The sequence below is a fragment of the Cygnus olor genome, chromosome 2, assembly GCF_009769625.2.
Source record: "Cygnus olor isolate bCygOlo1 chromosome 2, bCygOlo1.pri.v2, whole genome shotgun sequence".
Classification (NCBI taxonomy): domain Eukaryota; kingdom Metazoa; phylum Chordata; class Aves; order Anseriformes; family Anatidae; genus Cygnus; species Cygnus olor.
In genome coordinates this window covers 93,127,304-93,140,053 of record NC_049170.1, presented here as the reverse complement: position 1 = coordinate 93,140,053, position 12,750 = coordinate 93,127,304, and the positions used below count along the sequence as shown (strand labels likewise).

Here is a 12,750-nt window from a genome sequence, read left to right as displayed (position 1 = left end):
AGCCTCGTGCAGACTAGGTGAGGTTACAGTCTAACAACAACTTGTGTACCTACCTATCTATATTACTGGAGCAAAAGACATTACCTGCAATGGAGCAATATCCCTACTTTCTTGAGTCTGACATGATCAATTCCTAAAGAGGTTTCAAGGGTGTGAAATTGTTGAAGCAGAATCAGATATATACACTCAAATGGAGCATAAATACCTATGCTCTCACCTTTCACATGTATCAGCTCACACTGATAACCATTTTAGGGCACTGTATTTCTTTTATACAGCAAACGAACTGTAGCTACTTAATTCAGGGATCATGATCTTGCTCCTGAGATACATGCCTATAAATGTTACAACGCTGAATTGTGCTTCCACTTTTTGAATTTAGCTAGACACCAGGCCACAAACAAATTAACAGTATCAAACACCACCAAAAGACAAACACCTAGGATAATCAATCACCCTGAAATTTATATCAAATTCAGTGTTAAAAAGAATACAAATTACTCATTACAAGCCACCCCTTGCCTTAGCCAGACACCACTTTCAAGCCCACAAGAAGTCTGACAAACAAGGCTGGACATTTGTTCCATAAAAACAAAAATAAATACAAAGTAGATATTTAAATACCATTTGGATCATCAATACTTGTAAAGGTAGTTTTAAAAAGGCACAAACTGGACTTTCCATAGTTAAGAAACACAAATGTAAATCTTGAGCTTTTAATTATATTGTTTATTTATAGTTAAACATTAACATCTTAACAGAAGTCTGCAAGCATGCAGGGATAATCTTTCAGTGATGTTTCTGTTTAAATTGAAGTCCACAGTAGCCACACGTCCCAGTCTTCGTATCTTTGTCCTGCAAAAATATAGACACAAAAAATGCTAGTTTCACTTTACAGAACTTTTAGAAATTACAAAGTTTCTCTTACTTCCATGTGCCATCTTAAAATGGATCAATATATATTAGTACAGAATTTATGCTTACTTGAAACACTGGAAGTAAGAAAGGTGGTAAGAGGTTCATACTTGATACCTACACAATATGCAGCTTATCTGCTGCCATTTTTAACTACCAGTCCTGACCTCAAAACACAATTTTTAAGTCCAGCAAATGGTATCTTTTCAGCAATAAAGGATTCTCTTACCAAACCAGACAGCTTAAGTCAGTTCGGTCATATTTGCTCCAGTGTTCTGAAAGGATCATTTTGTATTTATTTTAATAGAGAACGTGATTTTTCATTTTCAAGTTATATCTAGACAGGAATTTCAGCCAATAATGTAAGCTGACAGAGTTAGTTACATGAAAGAGGAAAGATCAGTAGAATTTCAAGAGAAATCCTGAAAAGAAACATTTTGGAGAGAAACAGATTACTACAGTGTAAGATTTTATTCTTCTCTCCAAAAGATAGAAATTTATATATAATTAAAAATTTAGATGTGTGACTGATTGCAAGCTATTGTTGTCCTCTTTAACATGAGGAAAAGACAAGACAAGCAGACACAAGGAGGATTTTCTGTTATTTAGCAACATGACTATCGACAAGTTAATATTAAAAGTGAAAAAATCCAGACTACCCTCCAACCCCATAAAGTTGGGATTTCAATCATTATGGCCAAGGAAAACAAGCTGATCTAATATCATTCTCTCTGTTTGCAGGTACTAGCATTCAAGAATTCAACTACAGACCTCACATAATTTAATTGTTAACACAAAAAGATATCAAAAGTTACAAAAACTAAAGCATTTCTCAAGAAGAGTGTGAAGCAGGTCAAAAAGATCAACGTTAAGTCAGACCAGAGTGCTACAGAAGTTAACTTCTTTAGACTAAAGAATACAAGCTTCCTAAGTTTTATGAATTAGGACATCAGAACATCTGCCTTTGAAGAATGTAAAATAAATCATTATAAAATGCTTACTTTGTTCAAAATAGAAGTAATTATGATTGTCTCAACAGTGCTGACAATAAAGGACACTATTGTCAGTTCCCCTACCACTCTCTTGGGTATTAAGCAAATGTCAAAGTTGAGGTAAGCAAGCAAAGACTAAGTTATCTGCAGTAAGGGTCTGCCTCAGGACAGTGCCTAATCAACTGATTCCCTAAGTTCATCAGTACCCTCAATATTCTTACAATCCAGAGTAAGAATGCATTGGAAACTACATTGCTACTGTCAGGGAGAGTAAGACATTTATTTTTCACTGATTCTCTGACTATAATGAATCTTTCAGTCTTCAGGAATGCCAAGGTTTCTAAAGACAGGTTTTTGTTTCCTTTTTTTTTTTTCCCCTTGAGCTTACAGGGTTCTAAAATAAACCACAGTCCCAAGAATAACGCAAAAGTATGGCTAGTCTACACAGTGCCATTTAAATAGAGTAAATGCCTCAAGATATAGCAAGTTTGTTTTGTGGGTGGTTTTTTTTTTTTGCTCATAAAAAGTAATATGAACAAGCACTGCCTTATTAGTTTTGTTATGGCATTTATTTTTTTCTAAAAAGTTATAATCACAAGCAAGAAATTTCTGGTAGCTTCAAAAGGAAATTCTCAAATTCTTCTAGGTAGAAAGAAATCTTAATTTTGTATTAGGCACCAAATAAAATGAGCCTCTTAGTAGGTTTTTTTACTTCATTAAACTAACATGCCAAAGAGTAGATGAACTTACAGACAAGAAATAACAAGCAAAACATGCTATATGAAGAACAAAGATATTACCAAGTTTATGTATACTTTAGGATGTCCCAAAGCTCCACCACCACCATCGCATGATATCACTCTGCTTTCAACTTCACTCACAGGCTGCTCTGCTATTAAATCAATTGCAAAATTCTTGTTCACCTGAAAGAAAAAAAAAAAGCTTCCAGTTATCTTGCACACTCAAACAGAAAACAACTGCTTCACCAAACAGTTACACTACAACCAACTTAAGAAGTTCCTACATAGTTTTTTTTTCTGACTTTCTCCACAGCTGTAACAACTTCAGCTGCACTGTATTCGTTCACCAGATCAGTGAACTGAAGGTGTTAAACCCCACAGAAATAATCCCCATACCCTGACACAGACCACATCTATGCTCAGGTTTACATGACCTAAGCAGATTCAGCAAAAAGGTGAGCAGTAACAAGCAGCTGAGAACATAAAATTTTTAACTGACACTGCCTCTGTATTGCTTTTGCCACTACATGATAAAATTGCAAAAATCTATGCTGATAAACTCAAAATAATGGTGGGACAAGTAAGGTCAGGAGAGAGATAAAACAACTGCCAGTAATTTAGAGCTTCACACCATGCATGTTACTCTATCACTGCACATAAATCTCAGGAAGACATGAACTTGGTACACAACAGTTAGAAAGGCAAATTGTTCAGAATTAGAAACAAGAAAAGCCTCTAAACACTGTTATGCCACTCTGTAAATCCATCTTATTCACAATTCCTGAATATGTATATCACTACGGACTGTCAGACTTCACTAGAGCATGTCTGTGAGACCTGCCGAACACAACCATTCCTGGAGAGCGCCAGAGGCACGCAACAGAGCAACCTGCACCTACATAGAACCTGCAGCACTTTCCTCATTCTTCTGTGCCACCTTCTTCCAACTAGGTCAGAGCCAGCACTGAGCAGACAACCACCTCTGTCAAAAGCAATGTTATACACACAAGAATATAAGATACGCAAACCCAAAGAAGGTGCTATCTACCACACTGGGCATAAGTTTCATTAACTTGTCAGGATCTGAGTCTTAGGAAAAATACAAGATTTTTAAGTGCCCATTAAATGAATCTCTAAGAACCACAAGGGTATTTTTACATAGTTTTAGCACACGACAACTTAGATTCTTTTGCCAAGCCTTCAATTAAGTCTCCACAAAAATCTGTGCTTTTCATACAGCAACAGAAAAGTCAGTTTGCCAACCACAGGATTTTATTTGCTTAAAGCTAAATAAAGTTAACAAAAAAATTAACTTTCAGTATTGTAGCAAAATGGCAAAGTCAAGAAACTCATCGCTTGGGACTGACATCCACAAGTCGCATGCAATCTCAGTCAGCTTGCAAGGATTTTAACTGCTGCTTTAAATAATGATCAAAATTTTGGATCTTTCTTTTTATGCTGAAGGAGGAAGATAGCACTCTGGTGCAACTCTGCTTCAAGCTCAGAAAGAGAACTCCACTCTTCCATATACTGGTTTATTTCTGAACCACAAACAAGTCTGTGGGAATAGGGGGAAAATAAGAACCTCTCATCTACTGTACAACAATGACTTGTTTCTGGTTCAGCATGCTAAACAAAAGTCTAGGAATGTGCAAGGAAAACATGCCAGAAAAAAAGACTGAGAAAAAAATTATGAGGGGATACAAAATAAAGAAGTAATTTTTGCTTCAGTTATATCACGTCCCTTCAATTAAAGCACAGTAGTAGTTACTGTGGAAGGGAGATTTTTCCCTAAGCACACCCAAACAGTGTGGTCCTTACCCAAAGCATAACTCAATGAACAACCTTTTTTTTCCCCCCAGTGCCAGTCTGACAATCCCACTGCTGCTTGTTTCCAGCTACTTGCCTGTGCCAGTACATTGTGAGGCTGAGAATGAAAAACCAAACCTGGAACTGACCCAGATGCAAAAGTCCAAAGGAAAGGAAGTCTGTATTTAAACCAGACCATCTCTGATGTCAGTTATTTTCACGGCTTCTGCTTCTGTACTAGCACAACAGGAAGAGTGGAGCTGAAGTGGAAATTGCAGTGTGGCATTAGATTCTGTGTCATCTTAGGGATTATACGAGGACAGGATTACACTGGTCTGGCTGCACAGATGCAGTTTAATAGCTGCCATTCTCAGTTTTCTCACAGCTACTTGTTTTAGACCCTTGCCAGAGATCATTAATCCCCCAGTTCTGCACATTTAAACATTCAAGATCCAGCATGGAGAACAATGATTTCAGATAAAACACATGGATTTCGTTAGCCAAACAATTAGACTGGCAGAACTGAAGTGACAACGTCCACATAACCTGGCCCTGTTCTCCCACAGCCTGGCAGGCTCTCAGAAGAGCCACGTGTAGAACCAAGGTGTGCGGCCAGACCTCACCGGGGGCACGTGCAGCCAAAGACTGAGGTTCAAAATAAGTAGCTATGGAGGCTGTACCTGTCTCATAACAAGTCCTGTTTGATTAAGCAGAGCACAGTGAAGAAAAAGAAGTAACTGAGGAAGCACAGTCACCAAGTCAGCAGGCTAGCATCAGCTTCAGAAACAAGGCAACGTTCAGACTACAAACAGTGCTGTGAAATTCCAATACAAGCAGCTGAAATGCATTTGGGGAATTCCTATAAGGGCAAAGCCACTAGAAAGATATCCCACTTTGCTAACCACAGATAAATTCACCGAAGATAAACACAGATGATTTTTAGTATTTAATATGTAAATTTTGTTCCATCTTCACAATTAAAACCTAGCACTAAATCTTGCTTAACAGACATATAGCTTGCCTTTTGCTGGGGAAAGAGAAGCTGGGCTGAACTTGAAGCTTTCAGTGTTCCTTCACACAAAAAGTGAACCAGAAATAAACTGGTCACAAAGACACATTAGCAGGACTGGCAAGCTATGGAAAGTTAGAGTCAAAGAGCACATCCTACAAAGTTACAGAGGTAGCACAGAAAGAGACATTGCATTTGGGAAAGACTCGATCACTGTTCTCCCAGGAATAAGCTTCTGAACACATTTTAAGCAACATTTTCATTTAATTATTTCCTATGTAAAATTCCTATTTTTGCCATGCAGCATAAGTTAAATAGCACATATCTTACGAAATTCACGATACAATGAAGTCAACAACACGAAAAAATCAAAAATCAGCACAATGAGTTCTGGTTAAATTAGAAAAGTAATATTTATATATGTATGCATTAAAAAACTACCACATCTTATACTTAATGCCTCTAATATCCATACAAATCTGGATCATTAGCACTAAAACACTGATCAGGCATTGGAGAACACAGTCCAGCTAAACAATTCCTGTTTCTCCCCCAAAGGACAGCAGCAGATCCCTCAGGGAATTGTGGTGCCTGATTATTAGGAAGAACTGAATGCTGGAGGACAGTTTCACATACCCACTCTGTTGATACAGAGCAGCAGCAAGCCTACAAAATAACTTTTCATTTGGCTGATGTTAGTGTTACTTAATTTTGCCTTTGAGGCTTCATTACTCTAGAATACTTTAAATCTTAGTTTTACTTATTAAATTTTATCACTGCTTCAGCAAATGCTCATACGCCTTCAAAAAACACCTTTGCAATGTGGGTAAGGACTGAGATTTTAAATATGCAGAGGCAAATTAAGCCTCAAAACTCGTATTTAAACAGATATATAGATAGGTGATTCAGCAAAGCATTTAATTATGTGCTGACGCTGAACAAAAATGGCACTAGAACCATTCTTAAAGTTTTTTTTCAAATGAAAACACCGTCTAATTTTCAGATGCCAAATGCTAACAGCTCCCACATCTTAAACGTAAGCACCTAATGGATATAGACTGAGTCTTGAATTTTTAGAGCAATTTGGGAATGAATTTCTATTGAAGTCACAAATGCTTGGAGAGAGAGAGAACAAAGTTAAACTTCATCAGCCAGCAGTCTAAAAACAAACAAGAAAAGCCCCCAAGCTTTAAGCATATAGCAAACCCCAACAGCTTTGCAGCTTCCTTACAGACTAGTGTATTATCATACCCAAATTTACAGAAGAACTTTACTCATAAGAATCTGAAATCATACCACTAACTAACTAAGAAGGATGTTTAAAAATCACACTACTAACTTGTAAATGGTATTGGATGGCTTTATAGCTTATTTTAAGATAAAAGGTATAACACTGAAATGATAATTTGTAATTTTGCAAATTTAAGATCCTTCTTCAAATTAACTAGATACACAAGGTTGTGGATTTATCCAATTACTCTGCATCTATGCTTTCCACTACCCCAAAATATTAGTTATTTCAACTAAAGTTCAGTTGGAAACTAGCATTTCCAGGTCTATCCAGCTTACTTCAGTTTTGAGCACTCAGTTTGGAAAAGCAGAAACATTTAAAATAAAAAAAAAAAAAAATGGTTATTGACTGAAGTTGGACGCCTAAAGCAAGTGACATGGCACTTCGTTTAATACTTTATACCTATAGAAAAGTATTGTCAGATAGTTATTAGCAGTAATACAGCACTATAATATTTTTATGTTCTGAATTTAGTAAATCACTGTTAAAAAAAAGTTTTCCTCAAACAGAAAAGTGTGAGGCATTTTGGATCCCTCCCACCCCCCCCCTTAAGTCTTCTACTTGACAGAGTTAGCGTTACCATAGTCATGCAGAGAAACACAACCACGTCAATACTATGTTTTAACTTGGATCCCAGTTTCTAGGACAAGTCATGGGCAGTATGCAACCATGTTATTTCAGAAGTATCAAAATATGTATGCATACTTTGCTTACTCAAATTATCATATTGCTAAGATATGAGTTCTAATGTTTGTGCTCTGTTTTCTGGGTAGTTATGACATATTATAAATGATATTCCATTTTTCTCTATTCCCATATTTAAATATAGTACAACTTTCAGCAGAAAAAATAAATCACTGCATTTAAGATTACCAAAAATGAAAACATGCTATCAGTCTGAGTAGTTAACATGTACTTAGATAGCTAAGGTTACTAAATTTCTTATCTCAAATGTTTATGTTTGTCACATATAATCTAAAGCCTAGCTTTCACTTTTTTTTGTTAAAAGAAGGCATATTCAAACAACACTATTAATTTTGTAGTTTACCAAGGGAAAACAATGAAAACATGCTGTCATTTACAGTTTTAAAATATAACATTAGATTTCAGGCCCAACTCCCAAAAATTTTAAAAACCCATAAACTGCTGCAGAGTTCCTCATTATTTCTGACCGTTTTAGACTTAAGCCCAGCAAGCTACTGAAAGCTTGGTTTTCCATCAAAACAGACTTCTTTATAGACAAGATCAAACAGCTAAATTAACAAGAAAAGGGCAGTACCCAGAAGCTACCATATGCTGTACTGAAAGAAGATTTTTCACTCTAGCGAGAAGAACAACACACAAAACCCGAAATCCAACAAATTTTATTTCTGCATTTTGGTGGCTGAGGACATCAGGTATGTAAAAGAAGTGCCACTTCCTCTCCCCCGAGGGAAAGTGGTAGAGGAGTTACCTCTTTTTGTCGCCCAACAAATCTAACTTTCCTGTAATCTTTTTCTTCATACACCTGAAAAGTAAAATAAAAATGATCTTATTTAAAAAATAATGACTTTGAAGAACACAAAGGCTTACAGAACTATCAAGTGTAAATCATCTAAATCTTTTAGTCAGTTTCAAGCATTGTCATCATCTTACAATTATATACTGCATAGGAAAAATTAATTTTCATTTCTGTCACTTTCTGGAGAAAATAAATTCTAGGTTGGAAAGTTAAAAAGAATAGGCAGAGAGGACAAGGCAGGGATGCTTAAAGCCAGTAAACAGAAGCCTCATCTGTGACCAGAGATACAAACAGAAGGTTTATTACTTCTAGTGATGGTTTTTGATCCCACACTGCCATCTGGAAGATGAAATAAACTATGAGATGTAAGATAAATAATATATGATATGCCATATGTATAATAAATATACATATACATTTATATACATGCATATAGATACACATGCACTCTTGAGTCAAGTAACTACAGGGGTAGTCTTCTAACATCAACTACACCCCCCACAGCTCTTTCATGTTTCCACAAAACACTACATGACTATCCCTAGTTCTCATGCTCAGCTTTTACACGAGAACAGAAAAACAAAGTTACGTGTCACTTACACAAGGGTACCTCCCAGCTGTCAATACTTCAATTACATCAAGCATTGCATTCAGATCACAACATTTGGTAATGGCTATACTAATGACCCTATCTAAGACAGCATTTCGCTTTTGAAGCCACACATACCTTTTGCCTATGCATCATCCAACAACATTAAGGCCATAGCGTGTATTAAATAAAGAATCACTCCATTCTGTCATAAGCCTGACAAAATATCTGACAAAGAAATACATATATACTGTCTAGATACTCCGGTTCAGAAAACTAAAGTTATTCACTTTCCGAATGCTTTCTTCACCCCTTTCATAGAATTACTAAGGCTGGAAAAGACCACCAAGATCACCTGGTCCAACCACTGTCCTACCAATGCCACCCACTAAACCACCAACCCCTAAGCACCACGTCCAGCCTTACCTTGAACACCCCCCTGGGACGGTGACGCCACCACCTCCCTGGGCAGCCCGTTCAATGCCTGACTGCTCTTTCTGAGAAGAAATGTCTCCTCATTTCCAACCTGAACCTCGCCCCGCACAACTTGAGGCCACTCCCTCTAGTCCTATCACTAGTTACCTGTGAGAAGAGGCCGACCCCCAGCTCCCCACACCTTCCTCTCAGATAGCTGTAGAGAGCAATAAGCTCTCCCCCAAGCCTTTCCAGCCAGCGTCCCCCAAGCCTGCAGCACTGCACGGGGTCGTTGTGGCCGAAGTGCAGGACCCAGCACTGAGCCATGTTGAACCCCTCGGGGGAGCTATGCCTGCCCCCCGTGCCCGGTGTCCCCGCGGCCTCACCTGCCCCGTGTGTGTCACCAGCTCGCCGGTGCCAGCCGCCCGCAGCCCGTAGTGCCGCCAGGACGCGGCGGGCAGGGACGGGCGGCGCAGCGGCAGCAGCAGCAGCAGGCGGCGGAAGGTCGCGCCGGGCGCCGCCATTTTGCGCCCTCTCCGCCGGCCGTGCGCATGCGTCTCCCCCGCCCGTCCGTGAGCGTTGCTGCCGAGGAGCGGAGCCGCCGCGCCGGCTGGGGACGGTTGGTGGCCGTTGGGGACCGTTGGGGGCCGTTAGGGGTGGCGGAGCTCGGTAACGGGGGGAGGAGGGGTCGTGAGGGGTGTGCTCATGGCCGCGCTGTCCCCGCAGGGCGCGGAGCATGCTGTCCCTCCTGGCTAGAGCCGCCGCTGGGCCGCTCCGCTCTCTGTGCCGCTCGCCCTTCAGCTCGCTGGCGCCGCGGTGGCGGGCGGCGGGGGGGCCCCCATCAGCCGCCGGGGCCTCGCCGCTGTGGAAAGGGGCGGCCGCCTCCCCGGCCCTGCCCGCCGGCCCGCCGCTGCCCGGCCTCCTGCAGCTCTTCGCCGGGCTGAAGACGAAGACGACCCTCAGAAGGCGCTGTAAGGACTGCTTCATTGTTCGCCGCAGGGGCCGGCTCTACGTTTGCTGCAAGACCAACCCCCGGCACAAGCAACGGAAGCTGTAGCGCCGCGGTCGCTGCCCGTCGGAGCGGTTGCCCAAAAGGGCTTTTCCGTGGGACTCCTGAGGGGAAAGAAATAAACGTGGTGTTTCTGTGTAAGGTCTGTGAATCCGAGTGTGTACAGTCGTGTCACTGGGATCGCTACCGGTTCACTGGCTGCTTGTTGACTTCTGACAGCTAGGGACCCAAGTCAGAAAGTGCTGTAGGTGACAGTGCTGGATCTTAATTCTAAAAGTAGAGTAAATCAAGTTCGTGGTGGTCACTGCCTTAACTTTGTTTCAAACTGTGGATGCTGAGAACTCAAAGCCATGACTTTCAGGATCTCTTGGTTATTTAGCCTTAATGCCTTACAACCAATTAGTTTACTCTTAAGTTAGTAAGAGTGAACCTAAAGCCTCTGACTTGGATGCATCTGTGCTTAATTAAAGCAAAATGAAATAAACATGGCTGATAGTGCATTATTACAACATACTATGAATATTCCATGAAAGAAAACTGTGATGTTGAAAACTGTGGTAACAGAGACAATAGCCTCTAACTTAGCTAAGCCCTGAAGTGGGAAATGATATTAAATATGTTACATCAAAAGATGGTGTGCCAGCTTTTGGGTTAGTTCGTATGTAAGGTAAAAAATTCTTTTCACTGTTGAGTTACAGCATGGATAACCTTATGTAGCTTCAATAATGCCAGTATAACTAACCCTTGCTTAACATTATGGGTTTTAACAAGAGATGATGGCATTTTATCAGTGTAATATGAGGCAATCTAGAAATTTTTAAGTTAGAACATCTAATGTCATAATTTACTAATATATTGCCTATATGGTATATGTTGAAGTGTTCTTAGTGTCTTCAGTCTTCTGAGAAGACCTCTCTGATGGTTGTGGTGTACCTGCTATTCTACTAGTAAAAGGTTTCCTGACCCTTAACACAAAAAGGCGGTAGCTATGGTAGCTAGGAATTACTGCCTTATGACTAGAGTTTGTAAACTGATTTTTGTGGATACCTGCAACAAACATGAAAAGAGTAATTTCAGCTTCCAGCTAATTTGTCTGAAGTTTCTGTAAAGATTTAGGCTCACTGACAAATGCCAATGAGGCCCTAGAATTATTTTAGTACAGCTTTTTGTGTATCCCTTGAAACAGCTCTCCAGCAGAAAGTTTGGGGAGAATGACTAGGAACATAAATGCCTCAAAGGTCGTATGGCCAAGCATACCGTTGAATGCAAACTGCTGGATCTGTGTAGCAGCAGGTGAAAATTTAGACAGCCATAATTGCTGCAATCCCCAAGCGTGTTTCTAGTGCTTCTGAACATCATTGTGCTTGAAGCAGGGGTGTTTGATCTTCCTGTGAACCACAAGTTCTCAGCACAAGATACCAAACTTATGCTTTTGGACAAGTAGGTTACTGCTACAAGATTGTCAGAGCACTGTGAGATAGTGTCCCAAACTTAGAAGAGGTGAGGTTGATTGAGCACAACCTGTATTTGAGGTTGCTCAAACAGTATGATGACTAGAAGGACTTTTCTGCCCTCTTAAAATTCCACGACTTGAAAATTCTACTAACTTCTATAATTATACCTTTTCTTTTTTACTAGGTTCTTGGCAGGCAATGAGAAGCTGGAAAGTTGTGGCTAAACAACCCAGAGGCAATGGTTATTGACTGGTCCCTATGTGTATGAGCACTTTGTCTTTTCATTCATGTCTCACTACAAGAAATGTGGATTTGGAAAGAGAGGAACAGGTTAGTTAACATAGACATCCACCTCAGGAGGCATTGAGGAAATTTATGGCAATGAAGGGGGAGAAAAATGGCTAGCTTCATCTAACCAGAGACACAGACTGACTCAAAACTTGGAAGCCTACTCAGAACCAAAGAACCTTGAAGTAGTTGAAAACTTGATGTACCTCACAAAGCATGGCTGAAGTTTACATGCTCACAAATAAGAGCTCCTACTTTATAAATAAATTTCCTGGGAAAGTTTTACCCTTGCTTTAATGCACCTTGCCAGCTAGGCAGTCTAAGCAACTGGAGATTTTAAAAGCTCTGATTCCCACCTTAGAGTCAGTGGTACCTTTTAGTTTAGGTGCATGCTGTATATTTTGCTTTGGCAGAAAAGCCTGCATGCTGTAAACCTCTGTGACACGTGGTGAGTGCAGTTATTAATACACCATTAAGGTAAAGAGTGTGCGTATGTTCGGAAAACCCAGTGGTGAGGTCCACCCGCTTTACTGGAAAGTCATGGGGAATGTGCAAGGACTTACCATGGGTTGAATGAGTTGGCCATCAAATGAGGTGAGGGTCTGCAGGTTGTTTTTTTTTAGCAAAAGTAATTATCAGCTGTACTTACTGCCTCCCAAACAGTTGATCCAGCCCCATGATTCTGTCAGAAAAAAGGCTCGCGCTCTGGTACAAGACAAAGTGTGCTGGGGTTCAGTCT

The 12,750-nt window shown here is 40.1% G+C and overlaps 2 protein-coding genes across 2 annotated transcripts; one reads left to right on the top strand and one right to left on the bottom strand.

The window, feature by feature from the left end:
- Nucleotides 1-720: 720 nt before the first annotated feature.
- Nucleotides 721-9,822, bottom strand: NDUFS6 (NADH:ubiquinone oxidoreductase subunit S6). The gene is made up of 4 exons (XM_040549083.1): nt 9,647-9,822; nt 8,210-8,263; nt 2,708-2,830; nt 721-855 (listed from the first exon to the last, which is right to left on the bottom strand). The coding sequence occupies exons 1-4, from the start codon at nt 9,782-9,784 to the stop codon at nt 790-792; spliced, it is 381 nt and encodes a 126-aa protein (XP_040405017.1). The 5' UTR covers nt 9,785-9,822; the 3' UTR covers nt 721-789.
- MRPL36 (mitochondrial ribosomal protein L36) lies at nt 9,744-10,749 on the top strand. Its single transcript, XM_040549084.1, has 2 exons — nt 9,744-9,879; nt 9,987-10,749. Exons 1-2 carry the CDS (start codon nt 9,812-9,814, stop codon nt 10,315-10,317), a joined length of 399 nt encoding a protein of 132 aa, XP_040405018.1. The 5' UTR covers nt 9,744-9,811; the 3' UTR covers nt 10,318-10,749.
- Nucleotides 10,750-12,750: the final 2,001 nt, after the last annotated feature.

Excerpts from the sequence above, each read along its gene's own strand:
- NDUFS6 (XM_040549083.1), bottom strand. The coding sequence starts at position 9,784 with ATGGCGGCGCCCGGCGCGACCTTCCGCCGCCTGCTGCTGCTGCTGCCG. Across the intron at positions 8,264-9,646 it reads TGGTGACACACACGGGGCAG|GTGTATGAAGAAAAAGATTA; the intron begins GTGAGGCCGCGG and ends TTTACTTTTCAG. Across the intron at positions 856-2,707 it reads CTAAAGTATACATAAACTTG|GACAAAGATACGAAGACTGG; the intron begins GTAATATCTTTG and ends ATATTTTTGCAG.
- MRPL36 (XM_040549084.1), top strand. The coding sequence starts at position 9,812 with ATGCGTCTCCCCCGCCCGTCCGTGAGCGTTGCTGCCGAGGAGCGGAGC. Across the intron at positions 9,880-9,986 it reads CGCCGCGCCGGCTGGGGACG|GGCGCGGAGCATGCTGTCCC; the intron begins GTTGGTGGCCGT and ends CTGTCCCCGCAG.